Here is a 22948-nt window from a genome sequence, read left to right on the forward strand (position 1 = left end):
TAGCTTGAGGGTTTCCCTTGGCAAAGTAATGTAAAATCTGTCTAATAGTTAAAGATACTATTAGAAAGAATATAAAATACTGTTTTGAATATAAATAGTCTGTCTGGCTCTGGCACCTACAGTGAGGGGAAAAAAGTATTTGATCCCTTGCTGATTTTGTACATTTGCCCACTGACAAAGAAATGATCAGTCTATAATTTTAATGGTAGGTATATTTGAACAGTGAGAGACAGAATAACAACAAAAAAATCCAGAAAAACGCATGTCAAAAATTTTATCAAATGATTTGCATTTTAATGAGGGAAATAAGTATTTCACCCCTCTGCAAAACATGACTTAGTACTTGGTGGCAAAACCATTCTTGGCAATCACAGAGGTCAGACGTTCTTGTACTTGGCCACCAGGTTTGCACACATCTCAGGAGGGATTTTGTCCCACTCCTCTTTGCAGATCTTCTCCAAGTCATCAAGGTTTCGAGGCTGACGTTTGGCAACTCAAACCTTCAGCTCCCTCCACAGATTTTCTATGGGATTAAGGTCTGGAGACTGGCTAGGCCACTCCAGGACCTTAATGTGCTTCTTCTTGAGCCACTCCTTTGTTGCCTTGGTCGTGTGTTTTGGGTCATTGTCATGCTGGAATACCCATCCACGACCCATTTTCAATGCCCTGGCTGATTGTCCTGTCCCCTTAGCAGAAAAACACCCCCAAAGCATAATGTTTCCACCTCCATGTTTGACGGTGGGGATGGTGTTCTTGGGGTCATAGGCAGCATTCCTCCTCCTCCAAACACGGCGAGTTGAATTGATGCCAAAGAGCTCCATTTTGGTTTCATCTGACCACAACACGTTCACCCAGTTGTCCTCTGAATCATTCAGATGTTCATTGGCAAACTTCAGACGGGCATGTATATGTGCTTTCTTGAGCAGGGGGACCTTGCGGGTGCTGCAGGATTTCAGTCCTTCACGGCATAGTGTGTTACCAATTGTTTTCTTGGTGACTATGGTCCCAGCTGCCTTGAGATCATTGACAAGATCCTCCCGTGTAGTTCTGGGCTGATTCCTCACTGTTCTCATGATCATTGCAACTCCACGAGGTGAGATCTTGCATGGAGCCCCAGGCCGAGGGAGATTGACAGTTCTTTTGTGTTTCTTCCATTTGCGAATAATCACACCAACTGTTGTCACCTTCTCACCAAGCTGCTTGGAGATGGTCTTGTAGCCCATTCCAGCCTTGTGTAGGTCTACAATCTTGTCCCTGACATCCGTGGAGAGCTCTTTGGTCTTGGCCATGGTGGAGAGTTTGGAATCTGATTGATTGATTGCTTCTGTGGACAGGTGTCTTTTTTATACAGGTAACAAGCTGAGATTAGGAGCACTCCCTTTAAGAGTGGGCTCCTAATCTCAGCTCGTTACCTGTATAAAAGACACCTGGGAGCTAGAAAACGTTCTGATTGAGAAGGGGTCAAATACTTATTTCCCTCATTAAAATGCAAATCAATTTATAACATTTTTGACATGTGTTTTTCTGGATTTTTTTGTTGTTATTCTGTCTCTCACTGTTCAAATAAACCTACCATTAAAATTATAGACTGATCATTTCTTTGTCAGTGGGCAAACGTAAAAATCAGCAGGGGATCAAATACTATTTTCCCTCACTGTATGTGGCCATCCATGAGTATTTGGCATAGGCCTACTGATCTGTTAGTATATAAACCGTTTATTAACTGACATTTTGTGATAAATCTGAGGATTTGGCTTGGTCAGACAATAGTCCCTTAATTTAGGAAGCAAAATTATATAGGGTTTTCAATCACGGAGTTGAGGAGAATATTCTATCCCTCCCCAGATTTGAGTTTTCTTCGATTGCACTCCTTGGAGGGTCAGTCAGGGCAGCCTTGAATCATGTTATTTAATGTCTTGGAGAGTCAGCCAGGGCAGCTTTGAACCATGTTATTTAATGTCTTGGAGAGTCAGCCAGGGCAGCTTTGAACCATGTTATTTAATGTCTTGGAGAGTCAGCCAGGGCAGCTTTGAACCATGTTATTTAATGTCTTGGAGAGTCAGTCAGTGCAGCCTTGAACCATGTTATTTAATGTCTTGGAGAGTCAGCCTCAAACCACCGTTACATTGTTGCACAATGTTATTCAATGTCTTATAAGAAACAGCCCAACACTGAATGGAGAATGTAGGCCACTGAGAGCCCCATAGCTCATTTTCTTGTTCCTCTGTCTTACTCCTGTGGATTGGATAGTTTTCTATAGTAGATCTACTGTACTATACATGCTAAGATTAGTTTAGAGATGTGGCTGGCCTGTCTTGCTGCTTCAGGGGTGGCTTTTGCACAGCCAGCCCGCCTGCTTGATAGTGATTCTCACAGACAAGCCAGTCATGGGAACACAACGCAGTGAAAACTGTTAGCTTCTTATGAATTAGCCTTGAATGCTCTATCACTGTTTCTTTACTCCAAATTCAAACTTCATGGTATTGGCGGTGGATATGATCCCAATGATAGTCACAGTAATTAAAAAAAAAGTTATGGACAAATAATAAGAAGTAGCATCACGTCATATTTCATAAATATTTCATTTATACAACTGTGTTCACAGTGCTGTGAGATTTGGGCATTTTATAATGCCCTATTTGGTATTCCAGAAAACTCCTCTTCCCCCCATGGCTTTACTTCTCCATCCACTCACCCAGCAGCTTTCCTCTAGGAAACATAGTTCAGTAAAACGTGTTGTAATTAACATGTAAACTTCAAAGACAATAGTCAATAAAGAAAAAAAACACACTGCTCCCATACGCAGAAGCCTCAGATTCCCACTAAGTTTGTGATTTTAAACTCTGTTGGTTTTACATTCAAGTATCTACTATCTAAGTATGTAGTATCCATCTTGCATATTGAGCCTGTAGTAGAGCACGATCTGTTCTCAGTGGCTGAGTATGCCAGGACTGTCTTCCCCCATGCCTTTATTGAAATCAACCAGTGTCTTTATTGACATCACCCAAAGAGTCAATGCTACTGTTGGTGGCTATATATTAGATTTTGTCATTGTGTAAGCTGTTATTGAATGTATCAGATATGTTTGCAGGAATTTTGCAACAAGGTTTAATTTTGTTTCCATGGTGACATGTCCTGTCCTTCCTTTCCTTCAGCGATATTTCTGAAGCAGTATGCGTGTTTGCTTACACACACACACACACACACACACACACACATAGATATAGATATATATATTGATAGATATATATATTGAAATAGTATTTGATCCCCTGTTGATTTTGTACGTTTGCCCACTGACAAAGAAATGATCAGTCTATAATTTTAGTGGTAGGTTTATTTGAACAGTGAGAGACAGAATAACAACAAAATAATCCAGAAAAACACATGTCAAAAATGTTATAAATTGATTTGCATTTTAATGAGGGAAATAAGTATTTGACCCCCTCTCAATCAGAAAGATTTCTGGCTCCCAGGTGTCTTTTATACAGGTAACGAGCTGAGATTAGGAGCCCACTCTTAAAGGGAGTGCTCCTAATCTCAGCTTGTTACCTGTATAAAAGACACCTGTCCACAGAAGCAATCAATCAGATTCCAAACTCTCCACCATGGCCAAGACCAAAGAGCTCTCCAAGGATGTCAGGGACAAGATTGTAGACCTACACAAGGCTGGAATGGGCTACAAGACCATCGCCAAGCAGCTTGGTGAGAAGGTGACAACAGTTGGTGCGATTATTCGCAAATGGAAGAAACACAAAAGAACTGTCAATCTCCCTCGGCCTGGGGCTCCATGCAAGATCTCACCTCGTGGAGTTGCAATGATCATGAGAACGGTGAGGAATCAGCCCAGAACTACACGGGAGGATCTTGTCAATGATCTCAAGGCAGCTGGGACCATAGTCACCAAGAAACCAATTGGTAACACACTACGCCGTGAAGGACTGAAATCCTGCAGCGCCCGCAAGGTCCCCCTGCTCAAGAAAGCACATATACATGCCCGTCTGAAGTTTGCCAATGAACATCTGAATGATTCAGAGGACAACTGGGTGAAAGTGTTGTGGTCAGATGAGACCAAAATAGAGCTCTTTGGCATCAACTCAATTCGCCGTGTTTGAAGGAGGAGGAATGCTGCCTATGACCCCAAGAACACCATCCCCACCGTCAAACATGGAGGTGGAAACATTATTCTTTGGGGGTGTTTTTCTGCTAAGAGGACAGGACAACTTCACCGCATCAAAGGGACGATGGACGGGGCCATGTACCGTCAAATCTTGGGTGAGAACCTCCTTCCCTCAGCCAGGGCATTGAAAATGGGTCGTGGATGCGTATTCCAGCATGACAATGGCCCAAAACACACGGCCAAGGCAACAAAGGAGTGGCTCAAGAAGAAGCACATTAAGGTCCTGGAGTGCTCTAGCCAGTCTCCAGACCTTAATCCCATAGAAAATCTGTGGAGGGAGCTGAAGGCTCGAGTTGCCAAACGTCAGCCTCGAAACCTTAATGACTTGGAGAAGATCTGCAAAGAGGAGTGGCCAACTACAAGAAACGTCTGACCTCTGTGATTGCCAAGAATGGTTTTTCCACCAAGTACTAAGTCATGTTTTGCAGAGGGGTCAAATACTTATTTCCCTCATTAAAATGCAAATCATTTTATAACATTTTTGACATGCGTTTTTCTGGATTTTTTTGTTGTTATTCTGTCTCACTGTTCAAATAAACCTACCATTAAAATGATAGACTGACCACTTCAGGGGATCAAATACTTTTTTCCGTCACACTATATATATATATATACATACACACACACACACACACACACACACACACACACACACACACACACACACACACACACACACACACACACACATGCCTCACTTTGACAACCCATATTAACACCGCAAACTAAAGGCCATGGAAATTTGAAAACATGTTGCAGTAATGTGTCCTTTACTGTAAACAACATCCACTTGAAATAGACCTGTATCAACAGTAAATTGTACAGTAGTGTGTTATATCATTTTAGTACGTTTGATAGAGCCTTTCACAGCTTTGTTTAGATCCATTAACGTCATTCCCCTCCCATCCTGAGCTTGCGCCACATGGTGAAATCCATTTGTCAAGGATGCATTTAGCTACAGTTGTTAGGGGCTAAAGAGTCTTCTGGTTTTTATGTGCACAACATATTAACTCATTCAGAACTGGGAATTTGAAACTGTTCATATCTTTTCGGAATATTACCCTTACTGAAGAAGTATCCAGTCAGATGAGACAACCATCAACATTCAGGTCCTTGTAACATTCTGGTTCTTATTCTTTCAGCTAGAAAATTGATTATCAGTAAATGACCAGTAAACCACATAATAGCTGTGTTATAATTGTGTGTTTGACCAGATACAATGCTATTTCACAGTAAACAAATTAACAACAGATGTTCAGCATGCTTATAGGGATGGGCATTCAACATGTACGGCACTTACACAAATGACAAGGGAGTTTTTCCTAGCCACCGTGCTTCTACACCTGCATTGCTTGCTGTTTGGGGTTTTAGGCTGGGTTTCTGTACAGCACTTTGTGACATCAGCTGATGTAAGAAGGGCTTTAGAAATACATTTGATTGACTGATGATTGGCTGAGAGAAATTAATCATACAAAGATTGGGAGCTGTTTTGTTAGACTTCAGTGCAGCTTTTCACATTGATCATAATCTGCTGCTGGAAAAACGTATGTGTTTTGGCTTTACATCCCCTGCTATATTGTGGATCGAGAGCTACCCGTCTAACAGAACACAAAGGTTGTTAATTAGTGGAAACCTTTCCAACATAATCCAGGTAGAGTCAGACATTCCCCAGGGCAGCTTTCTAGGCCCCTTACTTTTGTCAATCTTTACTAATGACCTGGCACTGGCTCTGTGTAAAGCCTATGTGTGTATGTACCGTGCCTTGCAAAAGTATTTATCCCCCTTGGTGTTTTTCCTATTTTGTTGCATTATAACCTGTCATTTAAATTAATTTTTATTTGGATTTCATGTAATGGACATACACAAAATAGTCCAAATTGGTGAAGTGAAATTCAAAAAGAACTTCTTTCAAAAAATTCTAAATGGAAAATTGGTGCATGCACATATATTCACCACCTTTGCTATGAAGCCCCTAAAGAAGATCTGGTGCAACAAATTACCTTCAAAAGTCACTTATATATATATATATATATATATATATATTATATATATATATATATATATATATACTGCTCAAAAAAATAAAGGGAACACTTAAAAAACACAATGTAACTCCAAGTCAATCACACTTCTGTGAAATCAAACTGTCCACTTAGGAAGCAACACTGATTGACAATAAATTTCACATGCTGTTGTGCAAATGGAATAGACAACAGGTGGAAATTATAGGCAATAAGCAAGACACCCCCAATAAAGGAGTGGTTCTGCAGGTGGGGACCACAGACCACTTCTCAGTTCCTATGCTTCCTGGCTGATGTTTTGGTCACTTTTGAATGCTGGCGGTGCTTTCACTCTAGTGGTAGCATGAGACGGAGTCTACAACCCACACAAGTGGCTCAGGTAGTGCAGCTCATCCAGGATGGCACATCAATGCGAGCTGTGGCAAGAAGGTTTGCTGTGTCTGTCAGCGTAGTGTCCAGAGCATGGAGGCGCTACCAGGAGACAGGCCAGTACATCAGGAGACGTGGAGGAGGCCGTAGGAGGGCAACAACCCAGCAGCAGGACCGCTACCTCCGCCTTTGTGCAAGGAGGAGCAGGAGGAGCACTGCCAGAGCCCTGCAAAATGACCTCCAGCAGGCCACAAATGTGCATGTGTCTGCTCAAACGGTCAGAAACAGACTCCATGAGGGTGGTATGAGGGCCCGACGTCCACAGGTGGGGGTTGTGCTTACAGCCCAACACCGTGCAGGACGTTTGGCATTTGCCAGAGAACACCAAGATTGGCAAATTCGCCACTGGCGCCCTGTGCTCTTCACAGATGAAAGCAGGTTCACACTGAGCACGTGACAGACGTGACAGAGTCTGGAGACGCCGTGGAGAACGTTCTGCTGCCTGCAACATCCTCCAGCATGACCGGTTTGGCGGTGGGTCAGTCATGGTGTGGGGTGGCATTTCTTTGGGGGGCCGTACAGCCCTCCATGTGCTCGCCAAAGGTAGCCTGACTGCCATTAGGTACCGAGATGAGATCCTCAGACCCCTTGTGAGACCATATGCTGGTGCGGTTTGCCCTGGGTTCCTCCTAAAGAAAGACAATGCTAGACCTCATGTGGCTGGAGTGTGTCAGCAGTTCCTGCAAGAGGAAGGCATTGATGCTATGGACTGGCCCGCCCGTTCCCCAGACCTGAATCCAATTGAACACATCTGGGACATCATGTCTCGCTCCATCCACCAACACCACGTTGCACCACAGACTGTCCAGGAGTTGGCGGATGCTTTAGTTCAGGTCTGGGAGGAGATCCCTCAGGAGAACATCCGCCACCTCATCAGGAGCATGCCCAGGCATTGTAGGGAGGTCATACAGGCACGTGGAGGCCACACACACTACTGAGCGTCATTTTGACTTGTTTTAAGGACATTACATCAAAGTTGGATCAGCCTGTAGTATGGTTTTCCACTTTAATTTTGAGTGTGACTCCAAATCCAGACCTCCATGGGTTGATAAATTGGATTTCCATTGATTATTTTTGTGTGATTTTGTTGTCAGCACATTCAACTATGTAAAGAAAAAAGTATTTAATAAGATTATTTCTTTCATTCAGATCTAGGATGTGTTGTTTAAGTGTTCCCTTTATTTTTTTGAGCAGTGTGTATATATATATATACACCTGTTATGAAAGGCCCCAGAGTCTGCAACACCACTAAGCAAGGGGCACCACCAAGCAAGCGGCACCATGAAGACCAAGGAGCTCTCCAAACAGGTCAGGAACAAAGTTGTGGAGAAGTACAGATCAGGGTTGGGTTATAAAAAAATATCTGAAACTTTGAACATCCCACGGAGCACCGTTAAATCCATAATTAAAACACGGAAAGAAAATGGCACCACAACAAACCTGCCAAGAGAGGGCTGCCCACCAAAACTCACGGACCTGGCAAGGAGGGCATTAATCAGAGAGGCAACAAAGAGACCAAAGATAACCCTGCAGGAGCTGCAAAGCTCCACAGCGTAGATTGGAGTATCTGTCCATAGGACCACTAAACCGTATACTCCACAGAGCTGGGCTTTACGGAAGAGTGGCCAAAAAAAAGCCATTGCTTAAAGAAAAAAATAAGCAAACATATGGGAGACTCCCCAAACATATGAAATTCTATATTCTGGTCAGATGAGACTAAAATGTAGCTTTTTGGCCATCAAGGAAAACGCTATGTCTGGCGCAAACGCAACATCTCCCATCTCCCATCACCCCGAGAACACCATCCCCATAGTGAAGCATGGTGGCAGCATCATGCTGTGGTGATGTTTTTCATCGGCAGGGACTGAGAAACTGGTCAGAATTGAAGGAATGATGGATGGCGCTAAATACAGGGACATTCTTGAGGGAAATCTTCCAGAGATTTTAGACTGGGGCGGAGGTTCACCTTTCAGCAGGACAATGACCCTAAGCGTACTGCTAAAGCAACACTCGAGTGGTTTAAGGGGAAACATTTACATGTCTTGGAATGGCCTAGTCAAAGCCCAAACCTCAATCCCATTGAGAATATGTTGTATGACTTAAAGATTTCTGTACACCAGCGGAACCCATCCAACTTGAAGGAGCTGGAGCAGTTTTGGCTAAAAGAATTGGCAAAAATCCCAGTGGCTAGATGTGCCAAGCTTATAGAGATATACTCCTAGAGACTTGCAGCTGTATGGGGATGTAATAGTTATGCACGCTCAAGTTTTCATTTTTTTTATCTTATTTCTTGTTTGTTTCACAAGAAAAAATATTTTGCATCTTCAAAAGTGGTAGGCATATTGTTTAAATCTAATGATACAAACCCAACAAAAATACATTTTAATTCCAGGTTGTAAGGCAACAAAATTGGAAAAATGCCAAGGGGGTGAATACTTTGACAAGCCACTGTATGCTAATGACGCAACACTAATCACGTTTAGCTACCACAGCAAGTGAAATCACTGCAACACTTAACAAAGAGGTGCAGTCAGTTTCAGAATGGGTGGCAAGAAATAAGTTAGTCCTAAATATAAAAAAAAAACTAAAAGCATTGATTTTGAAACTAATCATTCACTAAATCCAAAATCTTGTAACGAATAATGTAGAAGTGAGGAGACTACATTTCTTGGAGTAACCCTGGATTGTAAACTGTCACGGTCAAAACATATTGTTGCAACAGTTGCTAATAATAAACCAGTGGGAATCTTAACAACGCTATCAACAAGGAAGGTCCTACAGGCCCTAGTTGTCACACCTGAACTACTAATGTCCAGTCCTGTGCCACAAAAAGGGACTCAGGAAAATTACAATTGGCCCAGCACAGGGCAGCATGGCTGGCCCTTAAGTGTACACAGAGAGCTAACATTAATAATATTCATGTCAGTCTCTCATGGCTCAAAATAGACGAGAGCTTGACTTCATTACTACTTGTATTTGTGAGAAGTATTGACATGTTGAATGCACCGAGCTGTCTGTTTTTAAACGACTAGCACACAGTTTAGACACCCATGCATACCCCACAAGACATGCCACCAGAGGTCTCTTCAAAGTCCCCAAGTCCAGAACAGACTATGGGAGGTGCACAGGGCTACATAGAGCGATGACTACATGGAACTCTATTCCAGATCAAGTAACTCATGCAAGCAGTAAAATCAGATTTTTTAAAAACAGATAAAAATACACCTTATGGAAAAGCAGGGACTGTGAAGAGAGACACACACACACACACACACACACACACACACACACACACCACACACACACACACACACACACACACACAGGCACACGTCTGTTGTGTAATGTTTTTTTATTATTATTGTATATAACTGCCTTCATTTTGCTGGACCCCAGGAAGAGTAGCTGGGAGATCCATAATAAATACAAATAATCACATTAAACATCTAACAAGCTCTCGTCTATTTTGAGCCATGAGAGACTGACATGAATATTATTAATGTTAGCTCTATGTGTACACTTAAGGGCCAGCCATGCTGCCCTGTGCTGGGCCAATTGTAATTTTCCTGTTACAGAGAGAGAAAAAAATATATCCATTGTTTAAAGTAACTGTCCAGTGTTTACAGATTTCTATGAAATATGACCTATAATTAATTACAATATGAGTGAAATATACCAGTCATTAAAAACATTAATGCGAGTAGATCGCTGATTGACATCATCCTCTTTGAGGAAATGGAAAGCATTTTTTTAAATGGTCTGTTTGAGACTTTTTTTAAAGTGTTTTTTTCTGTAATTCATGCTTTGGCCACATGAGTATAGGATGAGTCAACAACATTATTTGGATATGAGATAAAATAATGTTTACTGGACAGTTACTTTAAATGATGCAAGTCTCCTGCTTCATTTAATAACTTTGCTGGACTCCTGTTTGATATTGACATATTGTAATCGTTGCCTTGGCCATGAATTGCTTATTCTTTACACCTTCTGTAGATGCATAACATGGGCCACGGAGGTGCACAGTGACAAATTACATTAAAATGTGTCAAATTGATCTCATTTATCGATGAAGATTTGTACTGTAACATCTTGGTCAGTTTGTCCCTTTTATATTTTATATAAAATAATCTAATGTGAGGTACCTGTTATGGAAATGTGTTAGGTTATGCATCTAAGGGTTAAACCAATGAGTGTTCCTATACAGGAGAGCATCCAATGATTGCACATTATTATAATAATTATGTCCTACCAAGCAACACGCAAACCATAAAGAGACGGCCATATAGTGAGATATGTAGAGTCTATGTTGTCTCTCAGTAGCGTTGGAATGCATTTCTGTGACTCAAAGGCTTTTGTTTGCCGGCTTTCTAAAATAAACAGACATCAAAACGCTTGGCACATGCGCTTTGAAAACGATCGTCGAGAGGTTTTAGCCGTCAATCTGATGTGCTTTTCTGTCTCCACGTCTCCATTAGGGAATGCAGTTTGTCCAACATTTAGATACGTTTCCTTAGTGACTTTCTGAGAATTAATATCCTGTACATGCTAGTTTGAACATTTCAAGTGAGTTGTTTTTGTCGTCCCCAAAGCACTACAATGCACAAATCTAATGGCCATGGGTATTCTATTTGTGTCTCTATTCTTCCTGTCTGCCTGATATAGGCAGCTTGGGTCCTTTTAAATCAAATGAAGCAAATCATGCATCATTTCAGAAAAGCCTTAGAGCAACAATATGCTGCTGCGGTGGTGGTGTAAAATTCTATTCAATGATGTTGATATTACAGTGGGGTGTTCTTATTTTTCCACATTTCTCTAAAATCTCAAACTGCATGAGTAAGACCGGTCAAATGCCTGGTCTTTACATTCACTTACTGTACCTAACCAAAACTGTGAATGATAGTCAAAGCTAAGTCCAGATGGAAACTCACTCACTACATGACAGCACTGTGAATTGGAGACTTTTGAAGGCCATATAGATGTCACGTTTTCACCTCTGTGTGTCACCCAGGCCCAGGCAGTGTGTGTTGTGACAGGGAGACGGATGGGGAAGTGGCCCTCTCATTACAGACAGGTAGAGCTGGGTGGAACTCTAATGGGTTGGCTGAGGATTGTCAGGAGACATCACATGATGGATCTCTGCACTTCAGAAGGGATAATAGCAAGATATTGAACCTTCAGTCGCCTGTCACTACTATTGTGGAGGAGACCTGAAATATCATGATTCATTTATATCATAACCCTGGAAGAGTTGGTTGTTGTTGGATTCCCTTTACAGAGCGGCAATCCACAGGAAATAGTAAGAGACTAGGTCATTGATTGATTGGTTACTCTTGATTGTAACAGAAGTTGATAATTTATCTGTAATTAGAAAGACTTCAAAACCTAATCTCTGTCCCAAATGGCACCCTATTCCCTATATTGTGTGCCAATTTAGATGAGGGCATGGCACCCTATTCCATATACAGTGCACTGCAGTGCACTAGGGTATAGGGTTCCATTTGGGACGCACACCTAGGGTTGAAATATTTGGTATGTTCAGAATATGAACGCGGGCAATGGAATGCAAAGACGGTATCTGAAGCAGTAGTGTAATGTCAGGATTCCTTGAATGCTTTTGATAATGCTGTCACTGTATGGTTCTTTTTCTCAGTTGTTCAGGTAGTCAAATGTACGTATGTTGCTGGCTCCAAAGAAACATGAGAAAAGCCGTAGAGGACAACTGATCAAAGGCGAGAACTGAATCCCATTTGAAATGTAGACAACTTGGTCTGTCTGTCGACAGCACTCTAATACTGTCAAGCAAGCACTTCTCTCTGTGTGTCTGTCAGATCCCTGCCTTGAATTACAATTCTCTGTTCTCTTCTGTTTGTTAGGAAAATTGCTTCCCAGTGGAGTTTCAAATGCTTGATGGTATGTTTGGAAATGGGATAGCTAGCTACCTTATCTTTCTATGCTCTCTTCCTCTTTTTCTTTTAATCCCCCCTCTCTCTTTCTCTCTCTCGCTTGCTGTCTCTCTCCCTCTCTCTCGGTCTCTCTCTCTCTCGCTCGCTGTCTCTCTCTCCATCTCTCTCTTCCTTTTGTTCCATCTGCTCTCCTTGCCTCTGTGTAATGACCCTTTTCCCTCAGAGACCAATTACTCACTAACCGTAACCACTCTCATTAATAGTTATGAAACAGACAGATGGATAGTTTTCATGCAACACTGTTGTAATGAAACATATACATGTACTGTAACTGTAGTTAGCCTTCTCCTACTGGTAATGACTGTGATTGGTGATTGGGACATTCAAACTGCTCGTTCCACGACTTTGAACAGACCCTTAGTATTAAGACCATCTGAACATACAATGTGAAGTATCCAGTATAAGGTTAAGTTGAAAATAATGAGTTATTTATTTTTCACTTGGAAACTTGATTTAATACAGATCTGATTAAACCTCCTTTACTGTAAAATTGCCTCAATCAAAACTGTGATGAAGCAGTATTAAATCAAATCACATTTTATTTTGTCACGCACACATGGTTAGCAGATGTTAATGTGAGTGTAGCGATATGCTTTATACAAGCAAATGCACCACTTGGCTAATGTATCTGGAAAAGAGTTGACAAGTAGCTGGCTCTCTGGTTACATTGTTTATTGGGCAACAAACTGAGCAACCAACTGCAAGTTATTCTTCAAAGTTCCCCATGCTTTAGGATTCAGCAGTGAAGGATAGCTAGTGCACCTTGTTATAGTTGGCCTGTACTGTACTAGTGGAGCTGTCATGTTATGTTAAGCAGCCTGCTGCCTAATGAAGGCCAAGTAGGTCAGGGAAGCCAGCAGCAAAGAAAGATGGTCCTCTGTGGGGTGAGAGAGGCTGCATACTGTACTTCAGATGTCCTCTCTCTGAAGGTGTAGAGGAGACCAACTTCCAGACTCCCCTCACACACTGTCTCCGTCCCAAATGGCCCATAGGGCTCTGGTCAAAAGTATTGCACTATATAGGGAATAGGGTGCCGTTTGGGAAACAGCCACTGTAACACCTCAGATTTAAAAAAAAATATCCCTAGACAACAGCAGAACAGATATACTTACTGTAAATAAAAAAAGGTTGGTTTTTTTCAATAATTTTTCAGATTGTCATGTTCAGTAGGCAAATATAACAATCAAGCATGATTTTCAAGAAGATCGCCTCCCAATCTTGCCAGTTCCTCTCCACAAGTGTAATTTGTGTTATTGCTAGACATGATGGCTATATCATAAACGTATAAATCATTACTGTGTAGGCTGTCATTGTGTGCTTCCAAAGTTACCATTGCTACACACTCGAGGCTCCCGAGTAGCGCAGCGGTCTAAGGCACTGCATCTCATTGCAAGAGGCGTCACTACAGTCCCTGGTTTGAATCCAGGCTGTATCACATCCGGCCGTGATTGGGAGTCCCATAGGGCAGCGCACAATTGGCCCAGCATCGTCTGGGTTTGGCCGGTGTTGGCTGTCATTGTAAATAAGAATTTTGTTCTTAACTGACTTGCCTAGTTAAATAAAAATCTAAATGCTCTAAAGGTGTTAGCATTTACACTTTGTTGAAAAGCAGGCAGCTAAAGCCAGTCAACTAGCAGAGACAGCCTTCTAGACTACATCCTTCCCTCCACAGTGAGTGATGCCAGGATCCTGGGGTTCAACCCCCAGTGCCATTAGAGGATCACAGGGGCCAATAATAGTCCAATAATAACAGGGCTGGCTGCTTTCTCTCTGCCACCCGTTGAGCCCCCTTCTTTCCTGCTGCGCAACCCGACGGGTTCTGCTTCCTGTCCTGACAAACTTCACACAGTCAACACAGCTGAATGAGAGGCTCTCCGCCTGCTGCAATTACTATGATGCGCCTAGCATGATCTGTTCTGTTGTACAGGTGCAACCAGAAGAAGACTCAGTGAAGATGTTGTTGTTGTCAGTGTTGGTTGGTGGAGAGGAGGAGGCTTTTCTCTTTTGACTGTGATTAGACTGGGTTGTGGTTCATATTACAATTACATTTATTCCCAGCTTGTGATCAGAAACACTCAAAATAAAATAAAAAATCTTCATTTCCATCTTACCTTATGTCAGGAGATTGCATAATGCAATGATACATGTTTTTTCAAAAATTCACTCAAAGGGTCTGTGAATGAAAAGTATTAAGGGAGTGAACATTATTTATAAAAAGGTTTACCTGTGGAAAGTCGGACCTCTCTGAAATGAAAATGGATGTCCCTCCCCTCAGCAAAATATTTTTTACCAAAACACTCTAGGAGGCTTAAAACTAAAAGTGACACTCCCCCTATACCCAAAATAATAATTAAAACAAAGTGGAGAGCAGTGAACATGCCTACCATTTACCCTCACTTCATGGACAGACCAGAGGCTTAGATATGCCATATTAAAAACTGTTATTGTCCTGTAAGCATCACATGGCAACACAGGATTTCTATAGCGCAGAGGGCTGTGGGCCAGAAGGTTGTGGGTTCACTGACAACCGTGGACAAGAGTAGGGGGTGGAAAGATCTAATTTATAGTAAGTGCATTGCATGAATCTGTCATCGTATTTGCAGGTCCGAGAAACAATAGCCTTTTATAAACATTTCATACAATTCTATGTAATTTTACATATAAGCAGAATATTTTTTATACCACACAAATTACTGAAATTACAGTATAACAATGGACAGAGATATGCCTATGTGTTCATCTTATCATATTTCTCTAATGCCAAATCAGTGTGTGTCTTGTTTACAACAAAACTGTCTCTGTTTGCAAATAAGTCAATCTGAGACGTCATTAAGAATCTGAGCATGGTACTTTAAAAGTTTTGCCAACCTTTCCACCCCAGAAACTCTACTCAGCAAACTGGATGTAATCTATCAAAGTGCCATCTGTTTTGTCACCAAAGCCCCATATACTACCCACCACTGCGACCTGTGCTATCGTTGACAGGCCCTCACTACATATCCGTCTCCAAACCCATTGGCTCCAGGTCATCTATAAGTCTTTGCTAGGTAATGCTCCGCCTTATCTCAGCTCACTGGTCACCATAGCAACACCTACCCCGTAGCACGCGCTCCAGCAGGTATATTGCACTGGTCATCCCCAAAGCCAACACTTCCTTTGGCCGCCTTTCCTTCCAGTTCTCTGCTGCCAATGACTGGAATGAATTGCAAAAATCTCTGAAGCTGGAGTCTTATATCTCCCTCTCTAACTTTAAGTATCAGCTGTCAGAGCAGCTTACCGATCACTGTACCTGTACACAGCCAATCTGTAAATAGCCCACCCAACTACCTCATCCCCATATTATTATTTACCCTCTTGTTCTTTTCCACCCCAGCATCTCTACTTGCACTTCATAATTTGCACATCTATCACTCCAGTATTAATGCTAAATTGTAATTATTTCGCCTCTATGGCCTATTTATTGCCTACCTCCCTACTCTTCTACATTTGCACACACTGTACATTGATTTTTCTATATTTCTTTTCTATTGTGTTATTGACTGTACGTTTGTTTATGTGTAACTCTGTTGTTTGTGTCACACTACTTTGCTTTATCTTGGCCAGGTCGTTAAATAAAAGTGAAAAACAGACAGAGTAGGCTGGCTATTCTGGCTATTAACTGCTGGCTATTCTTCTTCTGTGGCGTAACCCGACAAGAGAAGGTCACAAGTGTTTCCCTAAACTATCTGGGTTAAAACATATTCCATTGTACAGAAAGTGAATAGCTTAATCAATTGATAGTGACAGAATTAGTCTCCTTCCCAAGCAAAGTCCATTTTTCTCCTCGGCTATAGAAGGTTGTAGCTCAGCCTCTGAATGTCAAAGAAACAAAACAATGATTTCACCATATGCATCGGAGTCACGTCTTTCCCAGGTATTTACAACTTGTTTGTAGCATAAAGCATCGTGGACCAAAGCGCTCTTATAGATCACTTTTTGCCATTTTGAATAAAATACCCCCTCATACCCCCTCGATTCGAGTCCTGATTTTAACTTAGCCTACTTCCGTGTCAGTGAAGAGTTGTTATTTAAAGAGTGCATTGTGGGTGGAGGAATTGGCAGACAAATCTATGGATATTGCAGCCAATAGCCTAATTTCGTCTGCCAAACAGGTAGGCCTACCTCTTATTTTTTAAATAAGAAGAAAGCCCTCTTGTTGTTAGTAAAGTCTAATTTAAATTAAGACTGTTTAAATCAATTATGTCTCCTGGAATTTGACTACTTTGAGCATCATGAGCTGTCCATTTCTGATTGATTCTGCCGAGGTTGCTGCTTCAACTTTCAGCACCAAATTGTCAGTTACTCAAATCTGGCTTATTGTGAGGTCAGTAACTCTAATAAATACATCATGGGCAAGAAACATGTTGTTTTTATTTAAAAAAAGAATTAGAGTAGTAGCAAGCTATATTATCAACGTTTATCTCCGGTCCTGTCATGTCCTGACCCTAGTAAGATGTCATTTTCTATAGTAGAGTAGGGCAGGGCGTGACAGGGGGTGTTTTGGGTTGTTCTATGTTTTCTATTTCTATGTTTAAGTTCTAGTTTGTCTATTTCTATGTTGGGATTGTTTGGGGTTGATCTCTAATTGGAGGCAGCTGATCCTCATTGCCTCTGATTAGAGATCATATTTAAGTAGGGTTTTTTCTTATTGTCTGTGGGTTATTATCTTTTGAGTAGTGTGTTGTCCTCTCTACGTCACGGTTTGTTATTTTTGTATATTCAAGTATTTAAGTGTATTGCATTCAGTTTCACTTTTAATAAATATGTGGAACTACGAACACACTGCATTTTGGTCCGCTCCTTCAAACAGCCGTGACAGGTCCTCTTCCTCATCTTTGCACTCTCTTTCTCAAACTGAAAATAACATAGGCTATAGGCTAGTCTGCCTGCAAGATAGACCTAATAAAAAAAATGTTGGTGGGAAGAAGCCTTTGACTCTCCTACTGAACTGTCATTGTAGGCCTACACAGCACAGCACTGGTTAGGCAGCACACAAAAAAGGGTTTTATCCGCAAGGGCAGAGCAGGCCGGGGCTCAGGGTTGTAATATTCATTGCGGTGTGTAATGCAGCCTAGTTTTATTTACACCATCCCAGCAGCTATCTTAGAAATGTAACTTTGCTCTGTGCTTCTCCGAGCATGCATTTCGTAGCTTATAGCCTATAGGCTATGGATAATTTGATTGAGACCAAATTACATAGCCTATAGGCACACTTGATATTGTGCACCCAGTGGAGAATCAGAGATCAAGGGCGGCATCAGGCACACATTGATATATAGCCTAATAAGCAACTGATTCTAAAACACAGAAATATATACATTTTATCAATTACAAATTACATGACCCTCCCCTGGACAAGATCAAAAAATACTAAAGCCTCCCCTTGACTGCAATTGAAAAGCCCTCCCCCATTTTCCTCCAGGTACCAATTCTGTAAATTTCGATCCACCCCTAAAATAAAAATGGTCTTTCTCCATATGGTTTGAGTAGAGTAATGATCTACCATGAGACATCACCAGGGGATAGGATGGCGCTCCCGCTGTTCCACCATTTGATATTCATGAAGATTCACTAATGACAAGCACATCAAAGTACCAGTTGGCCAGTCTAAGCCATGGGCCCAGGAAAACTAGCTAGTGTTGCAGAATTATGAAATCGAAGCTGAACTGTGACAGTATTCTTGAAGTGAAGCTTTTTACTCCTTGACATGTCCTCTTTGTCTGTCATTCTCTATGCTAGGAACCCAATACTCCTCTGGTTTTGTGAGTGTTTAAATAACCTCTCAGAAACTAATGCTTCACTGACAAAACATTATGTGTGTGTTGAAAATACTGATTTAGGATCTCAGCTCTCCCTATGCAATCCTAACCTTCACAATTATTAGAGTAGATTTGAGAAATAATTATTACTGAGTGAATTGTTTTGAGAGCACTAAGCGCATAAAAAACAAAAGGAACATACAATGTCTACCGTCTGGATTTCCAGTTGTTCTAACAGTTTGTTGTTGTTTCTCCCATCCTGTCTTCACAGCTCCTATCAGGAACATCATCTGCAGCGGTTCCCAGGCTGTGGACTGAACAGACACCATGAAGGGTCTATCAAGCAGCCGCAGTCACCACCATGTGGTCACCTGTGACCCTGGTTCCTACGATGCCCTAGGCCATGGCCACCACCCTGATCGCAAGCCCTACTTGATCAACCAAATGGACATGCCCATGTCCCACCCCTCTGACCACCCCTACTACGGCCAGGTGCAGAGCCACATCCAGCTGAGGAACCACGCTGCCTTCCCCTCAGACAGTAGTGTGGTGCCCTATGGGACCTTCCCCAGACGACACTACAGCAGCTCACACCACGAGCTGAAGGATCGGATGGGGAAGGATGAGTGTCCTGTGGTGCCCTATGGTGTGGGTGTTGGTGTGGGTAACATGGTCCCCAACAAGGGCGTCAACGTCCGCCTGCCAGTCAACCTGCTGGACCAGTTTGAGAGGCAGCCATCGTTCACGCGGGATGGGTACCACACGCTGCAGTACAAGAGGACAGCTCTGGAGCAACGCAGCGACAGCCCCGGACGCATCCGCCACCTGGTCCACTCCGTCCAGAAACTCTTCGCCAAGTCCCACTCCCTGGAGGGGCCACACACGCACTCCAAGCAGGGCAGCATCAATGGCAGCAGGAATAGCCCCGAGAGTGAGACGCCCCCCACGCAGAAGCACCGCAAACGCAGCAAGAGTAGGGAGCGCTGCAAGTCGGCAGAGCCAAAGCAAAGGAGCTCCACCTCGGGCTACTGGAGCTCAGACGACCTCCTGGATGACCGAGACGTCTGCCACAGCCACAGCCTGTTCCACAGCCCCACTGGAGTCATGACCATGGGCCGCCACCCGGACAAGTCCCAGTCACAGTACTTCATGGAGGCCTACAACACCATCAGCGAACACGCCCTGAAAACGTCGCGCAGTAATAACGATGTAGTAAAACACACCTGTGTCCCCTCCCATATCCCCATAAGCATGGACGCCCAGCTCATGAAGAAGAGCTTGTGGTCGTCCAGTCTAACGGTGAGCAGGGCTCGCGAAGTCTACCAGAAGGCCTCAGTTAACTTAGATCATAAAGCACTAGTGAAATCTGAGGCTTGTCAGCAGGAGCGCTCATGCCAGTTCTTGCAGGTATGCAATTCTTAAAATGTACCCCTAAACTTCCCCCTCGTCCAGCTATTTACCCCACTGGAGAGGACCTACCCCCCCTCCACTTTCATTTGATTTGAAGAGAGAAGTAAGTGCAAGCCCAGTAGTGGCCTTACTTTCTTTAGTAGGCTTTTTTCTTTTAAACCCATCAGTGACTGGCATTATTTCCTGTTTATAAACCTCTTAATTTCATAGATTTCCCAGTTTTGGGGTTCCTTAATTCTTTCCTTGCGTGTGTGCGTGCGTGCGTGCGCGCGAATGCAAGAATATTTGTGTACTATTCTCCTGATGCTGTTCACTAAGATTGTTGCTAAACCCATCAAATCTGAAATTCCACATTCAAAACACAGTTGGCCCAACAGATGCACAAATAGCACATCTCTAAATAGATCTAAGCAGTCCACTTCCACTCAGTTTTTACAGAAATATCAAAAGAGGGATTATAAATTATTATGATGTTCATGTAGCTAAATTATATGTAAATGTTGTTCTGTGCAGTATGCTAGTTTCTCATCTCTTTCTCCTTCTCACTTGTTCTATATTCTAAATCAGTCAAAACAAAATCAATATGGCTCTTCCATTTTTACATAACATTCCCCATTGGACGTTTTCTTTTTTACTTTACAAACAAAACCAACAAACCACAGGGCTAAGTAATTCAAATTAAACAAATGAAAATAACTCAAATAAAATAAAACACCAAAAGAAGAAAATGTACATTATAAAGTATAGCCTAAACAAGTAGGCAAGGCATTTTGTAGTAATCAAAAGAAAAATAGGTGGAGACATCAATCAGCAGATAACTTCCACTCAATCAGAAAAGTTTTGAATGTTAGGAAGAAAATCTATTAAAGGACCCCAGATTTCCCTGAATTGAGAGTAGCTTTTCCTGATAGGCATGATATTTTCTCTGAGGTACAATATGACATCACCTCCTTCAACCATTGTTGATAGAGCATGTTCTGATGTCCATTTTGTTAAGATGCACTTTTTACCTGCTGTAGCAGCAAGAAGAAATACATATTTGTTTGTGCTAGCTGATACTGTATTTACCAAGGTTATGTTCCCTAACACCCACATCTTGGGGTAATTAGTTTTTCTGTCTCTAATATCTCTGATGTAATTTTACTGATATTTTCCAACAAATTCTATAGGTAGGGACATCTCCATAACATATGCAGTAATCTCCAGTATTTATCTCACATCTAGGATATTTGTCAGTTATCTTATCAAGTAAATTCAGTCTATATGCAGTAAAATATGTCCTGTGCAACATATTGAATTGCATCTGTCTATGTTTGGTTGCCATCAAGAAGCTCTGAGAGATTTCAAGCAAGTCATCCCAGTCAACTGAGTCATAATTACAACCTATGTCTCTGTCCCATTTGTATGTTAGGTTATTATATGTAGGTAGATTATTATTGAGTATGTTATACATCCTTGAGATCAGACCTCGAGTTGACCTAGTACTATGGATACCATTTTCGAGCAGTGATTCCTCTGGAGTATTAGGGAAATTGTATTTTGTCATTTCTTTTACCCAGTGCCTTATCTAAAGGTATTTAAAAAACCTAGTTTGAGGAAGCTCATGCTCGTCTTTGTGTTGTTTAAATTATATTAATGTATTTTCCTTATGTAAGTCCCCAACAATAGAAATTCCTTTAGAGTTCCATAAATGTAATGTTCTATTAGCAATTGCCTTTGGAATAAGTGGATTGTTCATTAACGGAGTAAATCTTTAAAGTATGTTATTGAATCCAAGCAGTTTATGAGCTCTCTGCTATGAGTTAAAAGTGTTTTGATGATGGGATTCTTTGTAAATGCTATTATTTTGGTGTCCCACAAAGGGGATCCCTTTCAAAGTTACAGATGTAATGTATTGCTCTTCTATTGATGGCCACCGGGGGCCATATAGGACGCAAATGAGTGGCTAGATAATATAGTTCAAAATTAGGAAGTGTAAGCTTTCCTTTGGGATAAGGAGCTTGAAGAGTTTGAATGCTTACACAGGCTGTTTTTTTCTGCCATTGAAAATAAGATATTACTTTATTTACATTTTGTAAGAAATTTGCAGGTAGCTTCAGTTGTATGGACTGAAATAGGTATAATAATTTGGGGAGGATATACATTTGTATTGTATTGACCCTGCCTATCTATGAAAGAAGCAGTGCATTCATCTATTGATATCTATCTTAGTTATCTCTAGTAGAGTCCTATGATTATCTTTCACAAAAGTATAACATTATTTCCTTACATGATAAAGAGGTACTTAAAACCGTCCTGTGACTATTTCAGAGGTCATACGGGATTTCTAATAGTAGCATGATCCATATTATTCGGCATTACCTCAGTTTTGTCAGAGTTTAATTTGTATCCCGAGACTGCACTATAATACTTTAAACATTTGAACACGGCAAGGATGGAATGTACAGTTCAAGTCGGAAGTTTACATACACCTTAGCCAAATACATTTAAACTCAGTTTTACACAATTCCTGACATTTAATCCTAGTAACCATTCCCTCTCTTAGGTCAGTTAGGATCACCACTTTCTTTTAGGAATTAGAAATGTCTGAATAATAGTAGAGAGAGTGATTTATTTCAGCTTTTATTTCTTTCATCACATTCCCAGTGGGTCAGAAGTTTACATGCACTCAATTCGTATTTGGTAGCATTGCCTTTAAATTGTTTAACTTGGGTCAAACGTTTCGGGTAGCCTTCCACAAGCTTCCCACAATAAGTTGGGTGAATTTTGGCCCATTCCTCCTGACAGAGCTGGTGTAACTGAGTCAGGTTTGTAGGCCTCCTTACTCACACACGCTTTTTCAGTTCTGCCCACAAATGTTCTATAGGATTGAGGTCAGGGCTTTGTGATGGCCACTCCAATACCTTGACTTTGTTGTCCTTAAGCCAATTTTCCATCCTTATTATGCCAACTATTTTGTGAAGTGCACCAGTCCCTCCTACCGCAAAGCACCCCCACAACATGATGCTGCCACCCCTGTGCTTCATGGTTGGGATGGTGTTCTTCGGCTTGCAAGCCTCCCCCTTTTTCCTCCAAACATAACAATGGTCATTATGGCCAAACAGTTCTATTTTTGTTTCATCAGACCAGAGGACATTTCTCCAA

At 41.7% G+C, this 22948-nt stretch overlaps 1 protein-coding gene across 4 annotated transcripts in view; it reads left to right on the forward strand.

The window, feature by feature from the left end:
- Nucleotides 1-22948, forward strand: part of LOC106599337 (disks large-associated protein 1) — a 137714-nt gene that overhangs the window by 68234 nt on the left and 46532 nt on the right. For 3 of the 4 annotated variants that reach the window (XM_082973388.1, XM_082973390.1, XM_082973389.1), the window contains exon 3: nucleotides 18666-19693. In XM_082973388.1, coding sequence (XP_082829514.1) covers nucleotides 18722-19693 — 972 coding nt within the window. In that variant the 5' untranslated portion in view covers nucleotides 18666-18721. Of the gene's footprint in view, nucleotides 1-18665; nucleotides 19802-22948 lie in introns of all 4 variants that reach the window. The other variant, XM_014190522.3, reaches the window with a different exon arrangement.

The sequence above is a fragment of the Salmo salar genome, chromosome 03, assembly GCF_965601325.2.
Source record: "Salmo salar chromosome 03, fSalSal1, whole genome shotgun sequence".
Classification (NCBI taxonomy): Eukaryota; Metazoa; Chordata; class Actinopteri; order Salmoniformes; family Salmonidae; genus Salmo; species Salmo salar.